General features: G+C 38.8%; 1 protein-coding gene across 1 annotated transcript; it reads left to right on the top strand.

The window, feature by feature from the left end:
* The first annotated feature begins 3811 nt into the window (after positions 1-3811).
* Positions 3812-11589, top strand: LOC149156120 (cytokinin dehydrogenase 7-like). The gene is made up of 7 exons (XM_089444648.1): positions 3812-4418; positions 4694-4713; positions 8429-8433; positions 10173-10275; positions 10552-10818; positions 10921-11174; positions 11277-11589. Exons 1-7 carry the CDS (start codon positions 3812-3814, stop codon positions 11587-11589), a joined length of 1569 nt encoding a protein of 522 aa, XP_089300774.1.
* The last annotated feature ends 2000 nt before the right edge of the window (positions 11590-13589 follow it).

Genomic DNA, 13589 nt, shown 5'->3' with positions numbered 1-13589 from the left:
ACTGATAGGGTGCTATGTAGCGCACTTGGTCCCTCTTTGGCCCACGCTGGGCGAATTTGAGCAAAAGTCCATTGGGGTTTGGGAAGATTCTTATGCATTGGGTGCATATAGAAGTTTCCCAAGTTTATCTACTCCTTTGAGCTCGTATTTGGATGAGGAAGGGTGTTAAGAAACATCAATCCCTTATCCCTTCCTCTATGGAACTAAATTCTAAGTTTGGGAGGGCATTCATTATCACCATTTATGGCATAACTTCCTTCATTCACCTATAAAAAGACCAGTCATCTAAGTGATGAGGGGATGGAAATTATTTAATTATAGGGAGATGTTGTTAGTATGAGACTTGAGTTGATTTCAAGTATTGTAATGATGTCAAAATGCCTTGCCTGTTATGAGGAGAATATGGGATTGAACTGGAGGAGTGATGCTAAATTGAGCAATGCGTTGTAACTCTTCCTTTTACTAATAAAGTGTTCAAAGCATTTTCCATATGCTTGTTTTATCCATTTATGCTTTCATATGTATATCATGTACTTGATTCCATGCTATGTTTAATCAATAGATAATTACCATATGCCTTGATTGGTTGTTTTCTTTTGTCTGTGTGCAGGTACTCTTCAAGCGCATTAAGCACGGAGAGGAGTGACATAATTGGTCAAGGGAGATAAGGAGCAAGCGAAGGCTACAGGTAGGCTTCTTTGCCTCTTATTTAATCTATTCATCATAGGAAAAGTAGAGAAATCTCTAAACTGTTGTTCTAGACTTAGCTACTAGTCTAGGGGTTTAAGCATTTATCCGTAGACACTAAAACTTCCCAAAACACCTACTCAAGTAGGTTTCAAATTCATTTCCAAAATTTATCTCTTGGAATGTGTGGCAAGCTCGAAACAACTATGTTTTTAAACACAAGAAGGTGATACCTCAATCAGTAGTTATGAAAATAATGGACTTGCGATCAAAATTTCATTCTAGCAAGTGGATAAAAACGTCCTCGAGCAATGGAATGGATCCATTCGAAGTAGAGTGGCTCTCTAAATTCTCTCATTGAGATTATATGGATCAATATTCTAGAGTATCCTTAGGACCATATATTAAGGCTTGGAAACTGAATTTGTGATGGATGGATTCTAAGCAATGGAGAGCAACCTTCACTAATTCCATTCTCTAGTTTTATGGAGCCTCATAAGGAAATTTAGGAATGGAAGGAGGACAGATTTTTTATGGTGCCAATGAAAATAAAGTAACAAATTTTACATGGGGTTTGTGGAGAGTAACAAGAAAATATGTTGAAATATATGTACTCCTATAAGGGATTTTTATTGCTAAAAAAATTGGGGTACCCTCTCTCCTGATTGTTGGAGAGGCCCTTTTGATAATTCAATATCTAATTAATGGAAAAAAAATCCCAAAGAATCACACTTGGAAAAATCCCTTAATCATATTAGAAAGACCTTGAATGATTTCCATAAGATGATCTTCAAGAACATATTAAGGGATAATAATCACGAAGTAATCATTGCACCAATAGAGTTTGTGAATTGAAATGTGGGGAACTGATGGCAAATGGTATTTTAAGACCTTTTCCCATCGCATAAGTTGGCGATATGATGTGTATTGGGTGTGGGATAATTTCCTTTCATATGCAACCATTTCAAAGGGGAAAATGACCTTCGTATATTGCAGTTTTAGACGAAGAAAATCCATTTTATTGTTTGGAACCTCAGAGGTTTCCTCAAGAAAATCCTTCAAAATTGGAAATGTTAAGTATTTTTGAGGAAAAAATGAGGTCTTGGTTTCATTGTATGAGTTAGGGTTGTTGACTAGAGAAGACATCCTCGTTTGTAGGTGCCCCAACAATCTTAGTCATGCTCTTACTAGAGGTATTATCGTTGAGGAAGGTGGTGTCATCATGCTTTCGATTCCAAATCTTGGGACATTAGACTACTATTACATCCTCTTCTCTATTGGAGTTATGTGGGAACTTTGCTACCATTTTGTGTGTTTGGGAGGAGGACTTCCTCCACTGGAATCTGTGCATCATTATTGTTCTTAAATCAAATTACCGTGACCGCATGACATTCTATATGGTAATATGTAATTAGATTTAGAGTGACTCTTTGTTTTCAAATTCTAGTAGGGTGCAAGACCCATCTATAGGTGTAGCGAATTGGGCTAAAGGTCGTTACAACTAGATGCATAGTGATAGTGAAATTAATCCCTTCACCCACACAACAATGGCGAGTGAACTCCATAAGTTAGTGGTTCAGCCCAATGACCATCTACATGGCTAATAAGTGGACTTCATAAATTTTATAATGCAACAAAATGAACAGCATGCCTCTTCCTGTATATTTAGTGACTTTGGCTAGAGGCTAGAGGAAAACTAGATACACACGAGGAGGAAATTAAGCTTCTTCACTAGCACGTGGAAGAATTATATTCCTTGGTCAATGTTCTAGTCCAAAATGTAAAAGGGTTTGTTAGGTCTAGGAGTATTAACGTCAAGTGTTTGGATCCCAGTGATCAAGTGAAGGTTGGTAGTCATGTCATACTGAAAGACCATATATTAAAATAAGTCTTATGTATTGCTGGTTTTGCCTCATTTTGGGGATTTATTGGAGAGCCTTTGCCTCCATAGTATGGGTTTAACATTAATAGTTCTCCTCTTTAAGGACAATTCTCATCTTGTCATAGAGAATGAAGATATTAAGATACCTATGATGTAATTCTAGTAATAAAATTGTGATCTAGGCACATATTTTACAAACAATACAAATTTTTTATAATTACATTAGAAAAAATTATGAAGAAAAATTTAACAAACAATGCAAGTCTATTAAAGAATTTCATTATCAAATATAATTAGAAAAATATATTTTAAAGACATAGGCAATGATTTTAAAAGTCAAGGTACTTTATAAATGTTATTTCTATAGAGCATTGTCTAACTATTAAAGGTTTTATAGTTTTTCAACTGCAAAATTCTTTTGGTCAAAACTTTATTTTTGTTATTTAAAATAAGTTTTTGATCACATATATAAATCCAGCACTTTATCCTCTAACACTTTGATCCTGTAAAATCCACCATTCAAAAATTGTGATTCGAACGAATACCTACCAATTTCAACAAATTAGACCAAAAACAATAAACCAAAAAAACTGCTTAACTTCCGTCAAATATCCTACTTCTTTGGAGAGTCGACCCCGACTAAATGCATGAAAGCACAAGTCAGCCCCTCCAATATATGTAATTTTGAGGTTTTTCTTTCCCAATCGGCAGGCGTTCCGGCCAGAGTGGCAGAAGCTTCCTTTACTTAATGCAAGCCGACAGGCCAGGCAGAAACCACCAAAGTGCTGCGGCCGCTTCGCATATTCCAAGCATTCTTCCGTTTGAATAGGTTACTGGGCTTATGGATCTATATAGAAAGCAAATAATGTCATTCAGCTGTGCAATTTATTGTACGTAATTTTGTTGAAATGCGATGTTATTTGAGAGTAGAATTTTTTTTAATAGCTAGATAAATTATCTTTTACCTATAAAGAAGATCTCGACTTGCTAATTTTTAGAAGTTAGTTGAAATAATATATTCTCAAACCATTCAAATAGAAAAAGGATTCTATCTAATTATAACAGAAATCATATATTTATGATTATACTCGAGACATACTCCAACACGCTGCTGAGGTAATATTGGTATAAATACAGCGTTTCTATTAACCTTCCAACAGAGATATGAATATGAGCAGCCGTGCAACACGGCTTTGAGTAATCCTTCTATTATTTGTGTCGTGGACGATATCAGTGATGAGAATGAGGTGGCTGGTCCTCCTTTTGTTGATTTCGTTACTGAGAAGATTAAGAGGGGATGACACATACAGAAACTGTGTTATCTCTGGCCACCTCGACAAGCAAGTATGCCAAGGGCTCGCAGCAGCAGAATTTAAGGGTGGTATAACATTCAAGGGACCTACGATAGAGGAGGCTTCCAGTGATTTTGGAGGTATATATCACAACAAACCCGCTGCTGTTTTCTCTCCTTCCTCAGCGGAGGATATCAGTAAACTGATAAGAATAGCAGCTACGTCTCCCAATTTAACAGTAGCTGCCAGAGGCCATGGCCACTCTGTCGGTGGGCAGGCTACGGCATTGAATGGAATTGTGGTCAACACGAATTCGCTCAAAGGAATCAATATTGTTCGTGAAAGAGCCACAGATGCTCCCTATGTTGATGCACTGGCGGGTGAGCTTTGGGTTGATGTGCTGAGTGCCACAGTCGGTGTAGGACTTACTCCTCGCTCATGGACTGACTATCTTAATCTTTCCATTGGCGGGACTCTGTCTAATGCTGGAGTAAGTGGGCAGGCGTATATATTTGGTCCACAAATTAGCAATGTCTTGCAGTTAGAAATTGTTACAGGTTCTTACTAAATCAATCTCAAACCTCTGATTGCCATGTTAACCTCTTATTTTATTAAATGAGTTTTGGATCGTCATCTATTAAATTTGATATAATTCAAATTAGTCTTTAGCCATGGACCCTATTAGATTTGCCACTTGATCATTAAAAATTTATTTCATTTTTTTACATTGAAAACGATAGATCTTTTCGCGAAGATGAAGGGTATAGAATTTATTTTCGCTCGTTATTTTCATCTAAAAATTCAGCTGCTTTAACATTATGTGGGATTACAGGTAAAGGAGAAATAATAACTGCTAGTTGTTGGAATATTAATTCCAACTGCACAGCGCAACGCAGTTTCGGAAAACCACCGTGGTCTCCCCGCACCACCATTCGCAGAAGGCGGTTTCCGTAGCGGATGCTCCGAACACCTTCACACTCCGCCACGCGTCCCCATTACGACGCCCAAAACAGCTTTCCCCGGACGCTATAGGTCGTTCTGTTTGCGGGAGCTTGGCGTGCGAATTCCGTCGGATCGGTTCTGCGGGCTCGGATCGGCGCGAAGCTCCGCGGAGGTTAATGACCGGGCGCGACGAATGGGGTGGCGACACGTGGCACCGAAGTGACGTCAACCGACCCACGCCCGCGTCAAATCAAATTTTTTTTGTCGTTTTCTTTGGTTGACCGCTGCAAGTGAAAAGTCATGTTTTTAATGCATCTACGTAGAATTGGGTGGCGGTCTTTATTATGGTAATGGGCATACGTAGAATTTGGTGAAAGCCCTTTAATATAGTTATGGGCATACGTTATATTTTTTTTTATATGTTTTTTTATATAATGTTATGAAAACCTACATGCAGTAGTTTTTAGAGTGTAGTCCCTGCGTGCGGTAGTTTTAGAGTAGTGTTATGTATGGTGGCTGGGCACGGTGGCGTGGGTGATTCCTTTGTTGTATTAAAAACGCACAGCAGTGCGGTAAAAACAAAAAGGAGGTGCATTGTAATAGTGGATGCCTGCGCGCAATTTTTTTTCATGGAATTGTAATGAACGCACAGCAGTGCGGAAATCATTTTAAAACAAAGATGTGTTGTATTGCTTGCTTATCGCAAAAGCAAGAGGTAGCTTGAAGCTGTTTTGTAACACCCACAGCAGTGGAAGCCCAGAAATGAAGGAGACAGAGTTTCTCCAGTGAATCCCTCTTTGCACAGAGGATGAAATGTATATCAGTTCTTGTTTTAAATCAATAGAAGTATTTTATGGCTGTTGTAATGGACTGTTATGAGCATATTTGTTTTAATAGCTTCGCTGTGCAAAGGTCCTGGACAGAGTAAACAGAGCATTGTCTCTGTGGTGAATTTTTATTTGGTTTTGGTATTTCTCCATTTAAAAATTCCCAACAGTGGTATCAGAGCTGGTCCAGGCTCTTTGATGGTGACAGAGCTAGTCCAGGCTCTTTGAAGACTCAAAGAAGCTGAAGGAAGGTGTGGTTGCAGCAGTCAAACTTCTCCAGCAGTGTGAAGACTCAGCCAAAAGAGTTAAGGTATTTTTCAAAGCTTTCCTTTCTGTTACTGTTAAGAGAACAGTCAATGATTTAAAAGAAAACACAGTCAAGTATTTAAAGCCTAGATAAGAATGGCGAGGTCAAAGAAGAAAGCCTCCAAGCCTGCTAAAAATGTGTCTCCCTCCTCTACTAAATTAGAAGGCAATCTGTTTGAAAGCATTGTATTTGAGGTTCCAAAGTTTGATGGAAACTTTGATGTATGGGAAATAATGATGAGGGCTTTCCTAATGTCTGAGGGGATTGAAGTCTGGGAGTCAGTGATTGATGACAACAAGATGGATAAAGAATCCATGGAGTATGATGCACAAGCAGCAAAGACTATCTTGGATGGTCTCCCTGATTCAGTGAAGAGGAACCTTGGAAAATATACATCAGCAAAGGATATATGGGACAGACTGCATGACCTTCATGCAAAGGGAGCACTGACCATGACAATGAGTCAAGAAGAACCCATCATAGAAGCTGAGAATGAAAAGCTTGACCTCATCAAGCTTCAAGTAAAAGAAAGAGATGAAGAGCTTGCCAAGCTTAAGAAGGAGCTTGACCAATGCAAGAAGAAACATCATGAAGAAGTCATATCCATGAAAAATCAGCTAAATGAAGCAAAGAAGCAAGGAGATGTCTTGACAAGTCAACTTGAACAAGGACACAAGAGAGTGAATAAGCTTGTGGAAGAGATTGGACAGTACAAGGTAGAGGTCTCCTCCCTTAAGTCCGAACTACAAGAAGCCAAGAAGCAGGCACAAGGAGCTGAAAAGAAAATGGAGAGCAGTCAAGCAAAAGATGAAGAAATCTCCAAAATGAAGACAGAGATTATCTCCTTCAAAATAGTAGCAGCTGAAGCTACTCGTAGCAAGGAAGAAACTGAGGAACAACTAGCAAAGAAAAGTAATGAATGTGAAAAGTTGGAAGAAGAGATTGTCCTCCTTAGGAAGAAGGTTGAAGGGATGAACAAGATCATTAAGAGCTCTCAAGCATTGGATGACATGCTCAGCTATCACAGATCTCCATCTGATAAATCAGGACTTGGGTATGTAGTTGAACCCTCAAACAAGGATGAAGATGCTTTAAGCAAAGGAGATGTGAAGAAGCCAGAAAGAAGTTGTGAAACTCCTAGTTCCAGCAAAGGCAAGGAGAAAAATGAAGGCAGCAATAGAAGGAATCCTGCTCCAAGCAAAAAACCAGCTCCAAGAAGAAATGTAGCTGATGTCAAAGAGGCAAAATGCAATGGTTATCATCAAAGGATTTCAAGGCAGCAAGGCTTCAGAAGTACATCAAGGAAACCTCCATCTCCCAGGTACCAAAGTTCATTTTATGGTTATTGTTATGCATGTTCAAACTTTGGTCATATGGCAAGAGACTGTAGAACATTTCATAAAGATAGATGTTGTGGTCTCCAACAATCTCCAAGAAACAATTTTAGAAGAAATCATGAAATGTTATTCATGAAAAATGTTGAATGTTTCAAGTGTCATAACGTTGGGCATATGGCACGAGACTGTAACTTGACATGGGCACCTATGCAAGCTAGACCCATGCAAAAGAAGAAAGTTACACAAGTATGGAGAAGGAAGGAAAGACAATCTGAAAACCCCTTGAACTCCCCAATGGATCTAAGTTTATTTTGAGAAGAGTCTGCTAAAAGAAGACAAGCACACATTAAAGGGGAGCTTGTAATTTTTTTATTGCTGAACTGTCTTAACAATCATTCTTTAATGAAGACTTCTTTTTATAAGGGAAGGACATGAAGTTAAATCTGCCATAACAGCAGAAAAGAAATGGGTCAGCGCTCAAATGTAAAGAACAGCAGCGCAATAAGAAGTGTGCAAAGGATGGAGACCCTCACAGCAGTGGGAAGATAGAACATAAAACATCAGTTTTGAATTTTTTTATGGAGCACATGCAAAGAAATGCCTAAAGAAAAACAGGGGCAACAGATTTTTAATGCACATGGGTGAATGATAATGTGAGGCAGCAGAAAATTGAAAGGGATTGCACAGCAGTGCGTTGTGAAAATAAAATGAATGAAGCTGAAGATTGTGTGAGGCAAGGGTGCATAAGAAAAGGCAGCAGCCCGTGTTAATTTTTTTTCTCGTGGAGAATGAAGTGCCGAGTGTATGTGCACACAGCAGTGCAAATTGCAGCAGCGACACAACAGCAAGTGTATGGACAGCAACAGCTTGAAGAAAATTTTTCCCATCGTGAAGAAGGAGAAGCACACAGCAATGCAAATAAAAAAAAATGCAGCAGCAAGAAGTTTTGAACAGCAGCACATGCAAAAGAAATTTTCCTTACAGCAGTAAAGGTAAATGTAATGAATTTGTTGTTCATTGAATTGAAATGCAATATATGCAACAGCAGTGAGTGTAAGAAATGTTTACACACAGTTGTGTAAATTTGTAAATTGGGACAGTGTAATTGTTCCAGAAAAGACAGAGTATTTTGTCTTTGAAAAGTGCAGAAGCAGTGCAAGTGTAGACACAGCAGTGTGGGGTAGACACAGTAAAGAAGATGGCACAACAGTGCAGCAAAGAATATGTAGCAGCATAAAAGAACATTGTAATGAGTTTGCACACACAGTAGTACAATGATTGTTTGTTTTGGAACTGCATTTGAAGCAGTCATTTGGTGAAACCCTCTGTTAAAGAGGAAGGTTCTTTTCAGCACATCGTCATTGGTGAATCCCTCTGTTGAGAGGAAGATGCTCTTTAGCATAGTTTGGTAAATCCCTCTGTTAAGAGGAAGATGTTTTTTTATAACAGCTGAATCCCTCTGTCATGAGGAAGGTGCTCTTCAGCACATTGTAATGGTGAACCCCTCTGTCATGAGGAAGGTGCTCTTAAGCACAGTGACATGGTGAATCCCTCTGTCATGAGGAAGGCGCTCTTTAGCACATTGTAATGGTGAATCCCTCTGTCATGAGGAAGGTGCTCTTAAGCACAGTTTCAGGTTAATCCCTCTATTAAGAGGAAGACAACTTTGATTCTTTATGGAACTGCATCAGAAGCAGTTGGTGAATCCCTCTATGTGAGGATGATATTTTTGTAACAGCAGTGTTGAGGAATCCCTCTACGAGAGGAAGTGTTTGGGTATGTCCTAATGCCCAGCAGTTGAAATTAAAGGGGAGTGTTGGAATATTAATTCCAACTGCACAGCGCAACGCAGTTTCGGAAAACCACCGTGGTCTCCCCGCACCACCATTCGCAGAAGGCGGTTTCCGTAGCGGAGGCTCCGAACACCTTCACACTCCGCCACGCGTCCCCAGTACGACGCCCAAAACAGCTTTCCCCGGACGCTATAGGTCGTTCTGTTTGCGGGAGCTTGGCGTGCGAATTCCGTCGGATCGGTTCTGCGGGCTCGGATCGGCGCGAAGCTGCGCAGAGGTTAATGACCGGGCGCGACGAATGGGGTGGCGACACGTGGCACCGAAGTGACGTCAACCGACCCACGCCCGCGTCAAATCAAATTTTTTTTTTCGTTTTCTTTGGTTGACCGCTACAGGTGAAAAGTCATGTTTTTAATGCATCTACGTAGAGTTGGGTGGCGGTCTTTATTATGGTAATGGGCATACGTAGAATTTGGTGAAAGCCCTTTAATATAGTTATGGGCATACGTTATATTTTTTTTATATGTTTTTTTTATATAATGTTATGAAAACCTACATGCAGTAGTTTTTAGAGTGTAGTCCCTGCGTGCGGTAGTTTTAGAGTAGTGTTATGTATGGTGGCTGGGCACGGTGGCGTGGGTGATTCCTTTGTTGTATTAAAAACGCACAGCAGTGCGGTAAAAACAAAAAGGAGGTGCATTGTAATAGTGGATGCCTGCGCGCAATTTTTTTTCATGGAATTGTAATGAACGCACAGCAGTGCGGAAATCATTTTAAAACAAAGATGTGTTGTATTGCTTGCTTATCGCAAAAGCAAGAGGTAGCTTGAAGCTGTTTTGTAACACCCACAGCAGTGGAAGCCCAGAAATGAAGGAGACAGAGTTTCTCCAGTGAATCCCTCTTTGCACAGAGGATGAAATGTATATCAGTTCTTGTTTTAAATCAATAGAAGTATTTTATGGCTGTTGTAATGGACTGTTATGAGCATATTTGTTTTAATAGCTTCGTTGTGCAAAATTCCTGGACAGAGTAAACAGAGCATTGTCTCTGTGGTGAATTTTTATTTGGTTTTGGTATTTCTCCATTTAAAAATTCCCAACACTAGTCCCCAGAATCAGTCTGATCTCTATTTTGGTGCACTTGGAGGATTAGGACAATTCGGAGTCATTACGAGAGCAAGAATCATTCTTGAGCGTGCTCCTCAAAGAGTAAGCAACGGCCGCTTTTCCCAGAATGGCAATCTCGGATCATTTTGCTTTTTTCGTCTTTTTATGTTTTGCATTTTCTATGATATGGTTTGTGCAGGCGAGATGGATTATGAATTACATTTTTTTTAAATTATAAAGCTTGCATTTTTTTTTTCAATTAAATAATTTCTCCCATTTCGAATTGAAGAATCTTATATCTATATGTGAATGAAGAATGTATGCACAGAAGGATTGTTTACAGTGCTAATCTAAAGTGACATGATATGGCTTGTGCAGGCGAGATGGATAAGATTGGTGTACTCGAAGATAGAGGACTTCATTCACGACCAGGAGCTCCTCATTTCTCTGCCACCTGCCCAGAGATTCGATTTCATCGAAGGTCGCGTTGTGGTTAACGCGAATGACTCAGTCAATGGTTGGCCTTTCATACCTCTTCTGCCCAATCAATCCTTCGATACCTCTCTCATTCCATCTACAGCCGGCCCCCTGCTGTACGTTGTCGAGGTTGCCCAATACTACGATCCTGGAGTGGACATCGATAAGGTTACTAAGTATAACCTGATTCTCTAACTTCATGACGTCTATTACATACCATTGTTCAAGGCATATGTTAATTGCTTATCATAATCGGTTGACGGCCTGCAGATAATCGAATCCCTGCTTTCCAAACTTAGGTTTATTAAAGGCTTACAATTCAGCGCCGACCATTCATACTTCGATTTTCTCTATCGTTTCCGCCCCACAGGGACACAAAGCAGTGTCTCGTCTACGCCTCACGCGTGGCTTAATCTCTTCGTGCCTAAGAGCAAAATTGTGGATTTTGATTCCAAGATCTTTAAAAAGATACTCGCAAAAGGAGTGAATGGCTCTATCCTCGTATATCCTATGCATAGAAGCTTGTAAGTATGGCACCACTATAATTGGGTGAATGAACAAGTTTTCTGCTTAACTAATAATTTGCTTACACACCCAAGTTTTTTCTGCGTTGCGATGATGTCCAGGTGGGATTCTCGCACATCTGCTGTTACTCCCGAGGAGGATATCTTCTACGATGTGTCCCTACTCCGTTACAACAAACCTTATCCAGAGGGGCCTCCTCTGCAGCTCGTTCTGGATCAAAATAGCGCGGTTCTTGAGGCTTGTAGAGCAAATGGTATCCCTGTGAAACAATATGTTGGTCGTCATAAAAATCAGGCAGAATGGGAGAGGCATTTCGGTAAACAGCGGTGGAAGCGATTTGTAGAGAGAAAGAGATTGTTCGATCCAAAGGGTATCCTGGCTCCGGGACAGAATATATTTCCCAGAATAAGTTAACCGGCTATTCAATATCCAACTCCTCTATAGAATATACTGCAACATAGACGGAATTGCACTAGCTATTTAGCTGTTTCAAGAAATAATGATGGTTAATATTGATCGGTCTCTAAACATTATATTGCAACATTCATGGAATTGCTGGCCTTATGTTGCAGTCTGAAATCAGTTCTTTATGCAATCAGTTCTTGCACTCCTTATATTGCCATATAGGGCAACATAGTTGCATTGTGCTGGCCTTGTGCGATATAATGCAAATTTATACAGATCATCTTAACCGCTATTTTTTAATGACAGAAGAAGCAAACGTTGTAGGTTAATATTTTAAATTACTTACATTATCAAGTATTTTTATCGTAATTGCATTGTGCGATATGATGCCACTTTAAACAGATCATAATAACCGCTGTTTTTTAATGCCACAAGAAACCAACGTTGTAGGTTGATATTTTAAATTACTTACATTATACGTATTTGTATTTTAGAGAAGCTTGAGGCTCAGTGAAGATGTACCACTTTTTCTTTCGAAAGGCTTTCAGTCACGATGGTATTTATTTATTTTATGGTAATAAATGATCCGACACTATAATGGTGGAACTGTAAAACATACGTCAAGTGACCAATCAGGTTTAATATTCATAGATCATGTGTTTAGTTTATATATATATAGATAGATATATCCCAAGTGGGGAAAGGGAAAGGGAATGGGGAAAGGAGAAAAAAAGAAGACATAACATGAGTAAAATAGGTAGGGAAAAATATGTTTAATATGCAATTGTTAATAAATTTAATGCTATATTTTAATAAAAGAGATAACAGAGTAAAATTAATTTTCTAATAGTATCACTAAATATTTTTTAATAGTATCACTAAATAATTATATATAGAATAATAGATGAAGTAAACATTTTATGTATAAAGTTATAATTATAATATAAAAGAATTTAGGGTTTTGTGTCTATCTATGGTAAGACTGATTTTGGATCTTGTAATTATGAGAGCAACAAAGCATGTAAATGGGTGTTTTCTTTTTCACGTAGTGAGACATATGTAGTATCTTTCATTTTTTCATAGTATTTGAAGGAGAATGATGATGTTATGCATATCCTTTCTAGAGTAGTGTGTGACATTGCCTTGAAGGTCAAGCCTAGATGTTCAATGTTACCAATGACATTGGTATATTTTGTTAAGGTCATTCCTAGAGATGTATGAATGATTAATGCCCAAGGCATTTTAAGAGGGGTTTTTTTCTTGCTACTTTGTTGTATAAGTCAAATTGGTACATTGGTTGTGCTTCATCCCATAGAGGGCCAATGTATTTATCGAATGCCACAACAAAATATGTAGGTAAACTTGGAAGGCTCTCTCCTAGTGCATATACAATTTGCGTGCCTGCTCTCAGAGCACCATTGACTAATCCTTCATGGACCCATAAATTGCAAGATAGGATAACTCGTTGGCCTACACATAATAGTATTCCTTTTCCTGTTGGTCATCATGTTGTTGGTGTGCTTATTAGCTATTTGTTAATTTTGCAATACTTCGTGCAATTGGCATACATAAGGTTTCAAGCATGGATTTGTTATGGTTATCAACAACAATGTTTGTTGCAAAGAGATGGATGAAGTTTTAATTCTTTGGTTCTCTTTTGTGGAGAAGAATCAGTTAGTCCTAGAGTGAAGGAGGTCCCAATCATCTATTGTTGGTGTTGAATTATGAATATTTGTCAAAAACTAGTGGAAGCGAGCCTAGGTGCCGAGAATTCTGTTTTATCGAGACATTATCTGCAAATTGATTATAATCATAAAGTTTGTCCATAAATTCCTCCTTGGAGTTGCACTTGCATAAATAATATTTTCCATTATGGGTGGAAGCTAGCCCAAGTCCCCTACCAGAATTTTTGAGCATTGACTAAATGAGTTGTCGTTTCTTTCCGGAAATGCCTCCTACAAATGATTCCTTATTTTCACAAACAATTTAGAGCCTATGTAACTCATCTC

Source organism: Pinus tabuliformis, chromosome 9 (genome assembly GCF_031772625.1).
Source record: "Pinus tabuliformis cultivar Carrire ecotype Pingquan chromosome 9, CPIR1, whole genome shotgun sequence".
Classification (NCBI taxonomy): Eukaryota; Viridiplantae; Streptophyta; class Pinopsida; order Pinales; family Pinaceae; genus Pinus; species Pinus tabuliformis.
This window is presented reverse-complemented; position numbering and strand designations above follow the sequence as displayed.

Bases quoted from the DNA above. Each gene is read 5' to 3' on its own strand.
- LOC149156120 (XM_089444648.1), top strand. From the start codon at position 3,812: ATGAGGTGGCTGGTCCTCCTTTTGTTGATTTCGTTACTGAGAAGATTA. The intron at 4,419-4,693 runs GTTCTTACTAAA...GTGGGATTACAG, and splicing joins GCAGTTAGAAATTGTTACAG to GTAAAGGAGAAATAATAACT. The intron at 10,819-10,920 runs GTTACTAAGTAT...GACGGCCTGCAG, and splicing joins CTGGAGTGGACATCGATAAG to ATAATCGAATCCCTGCTTTC.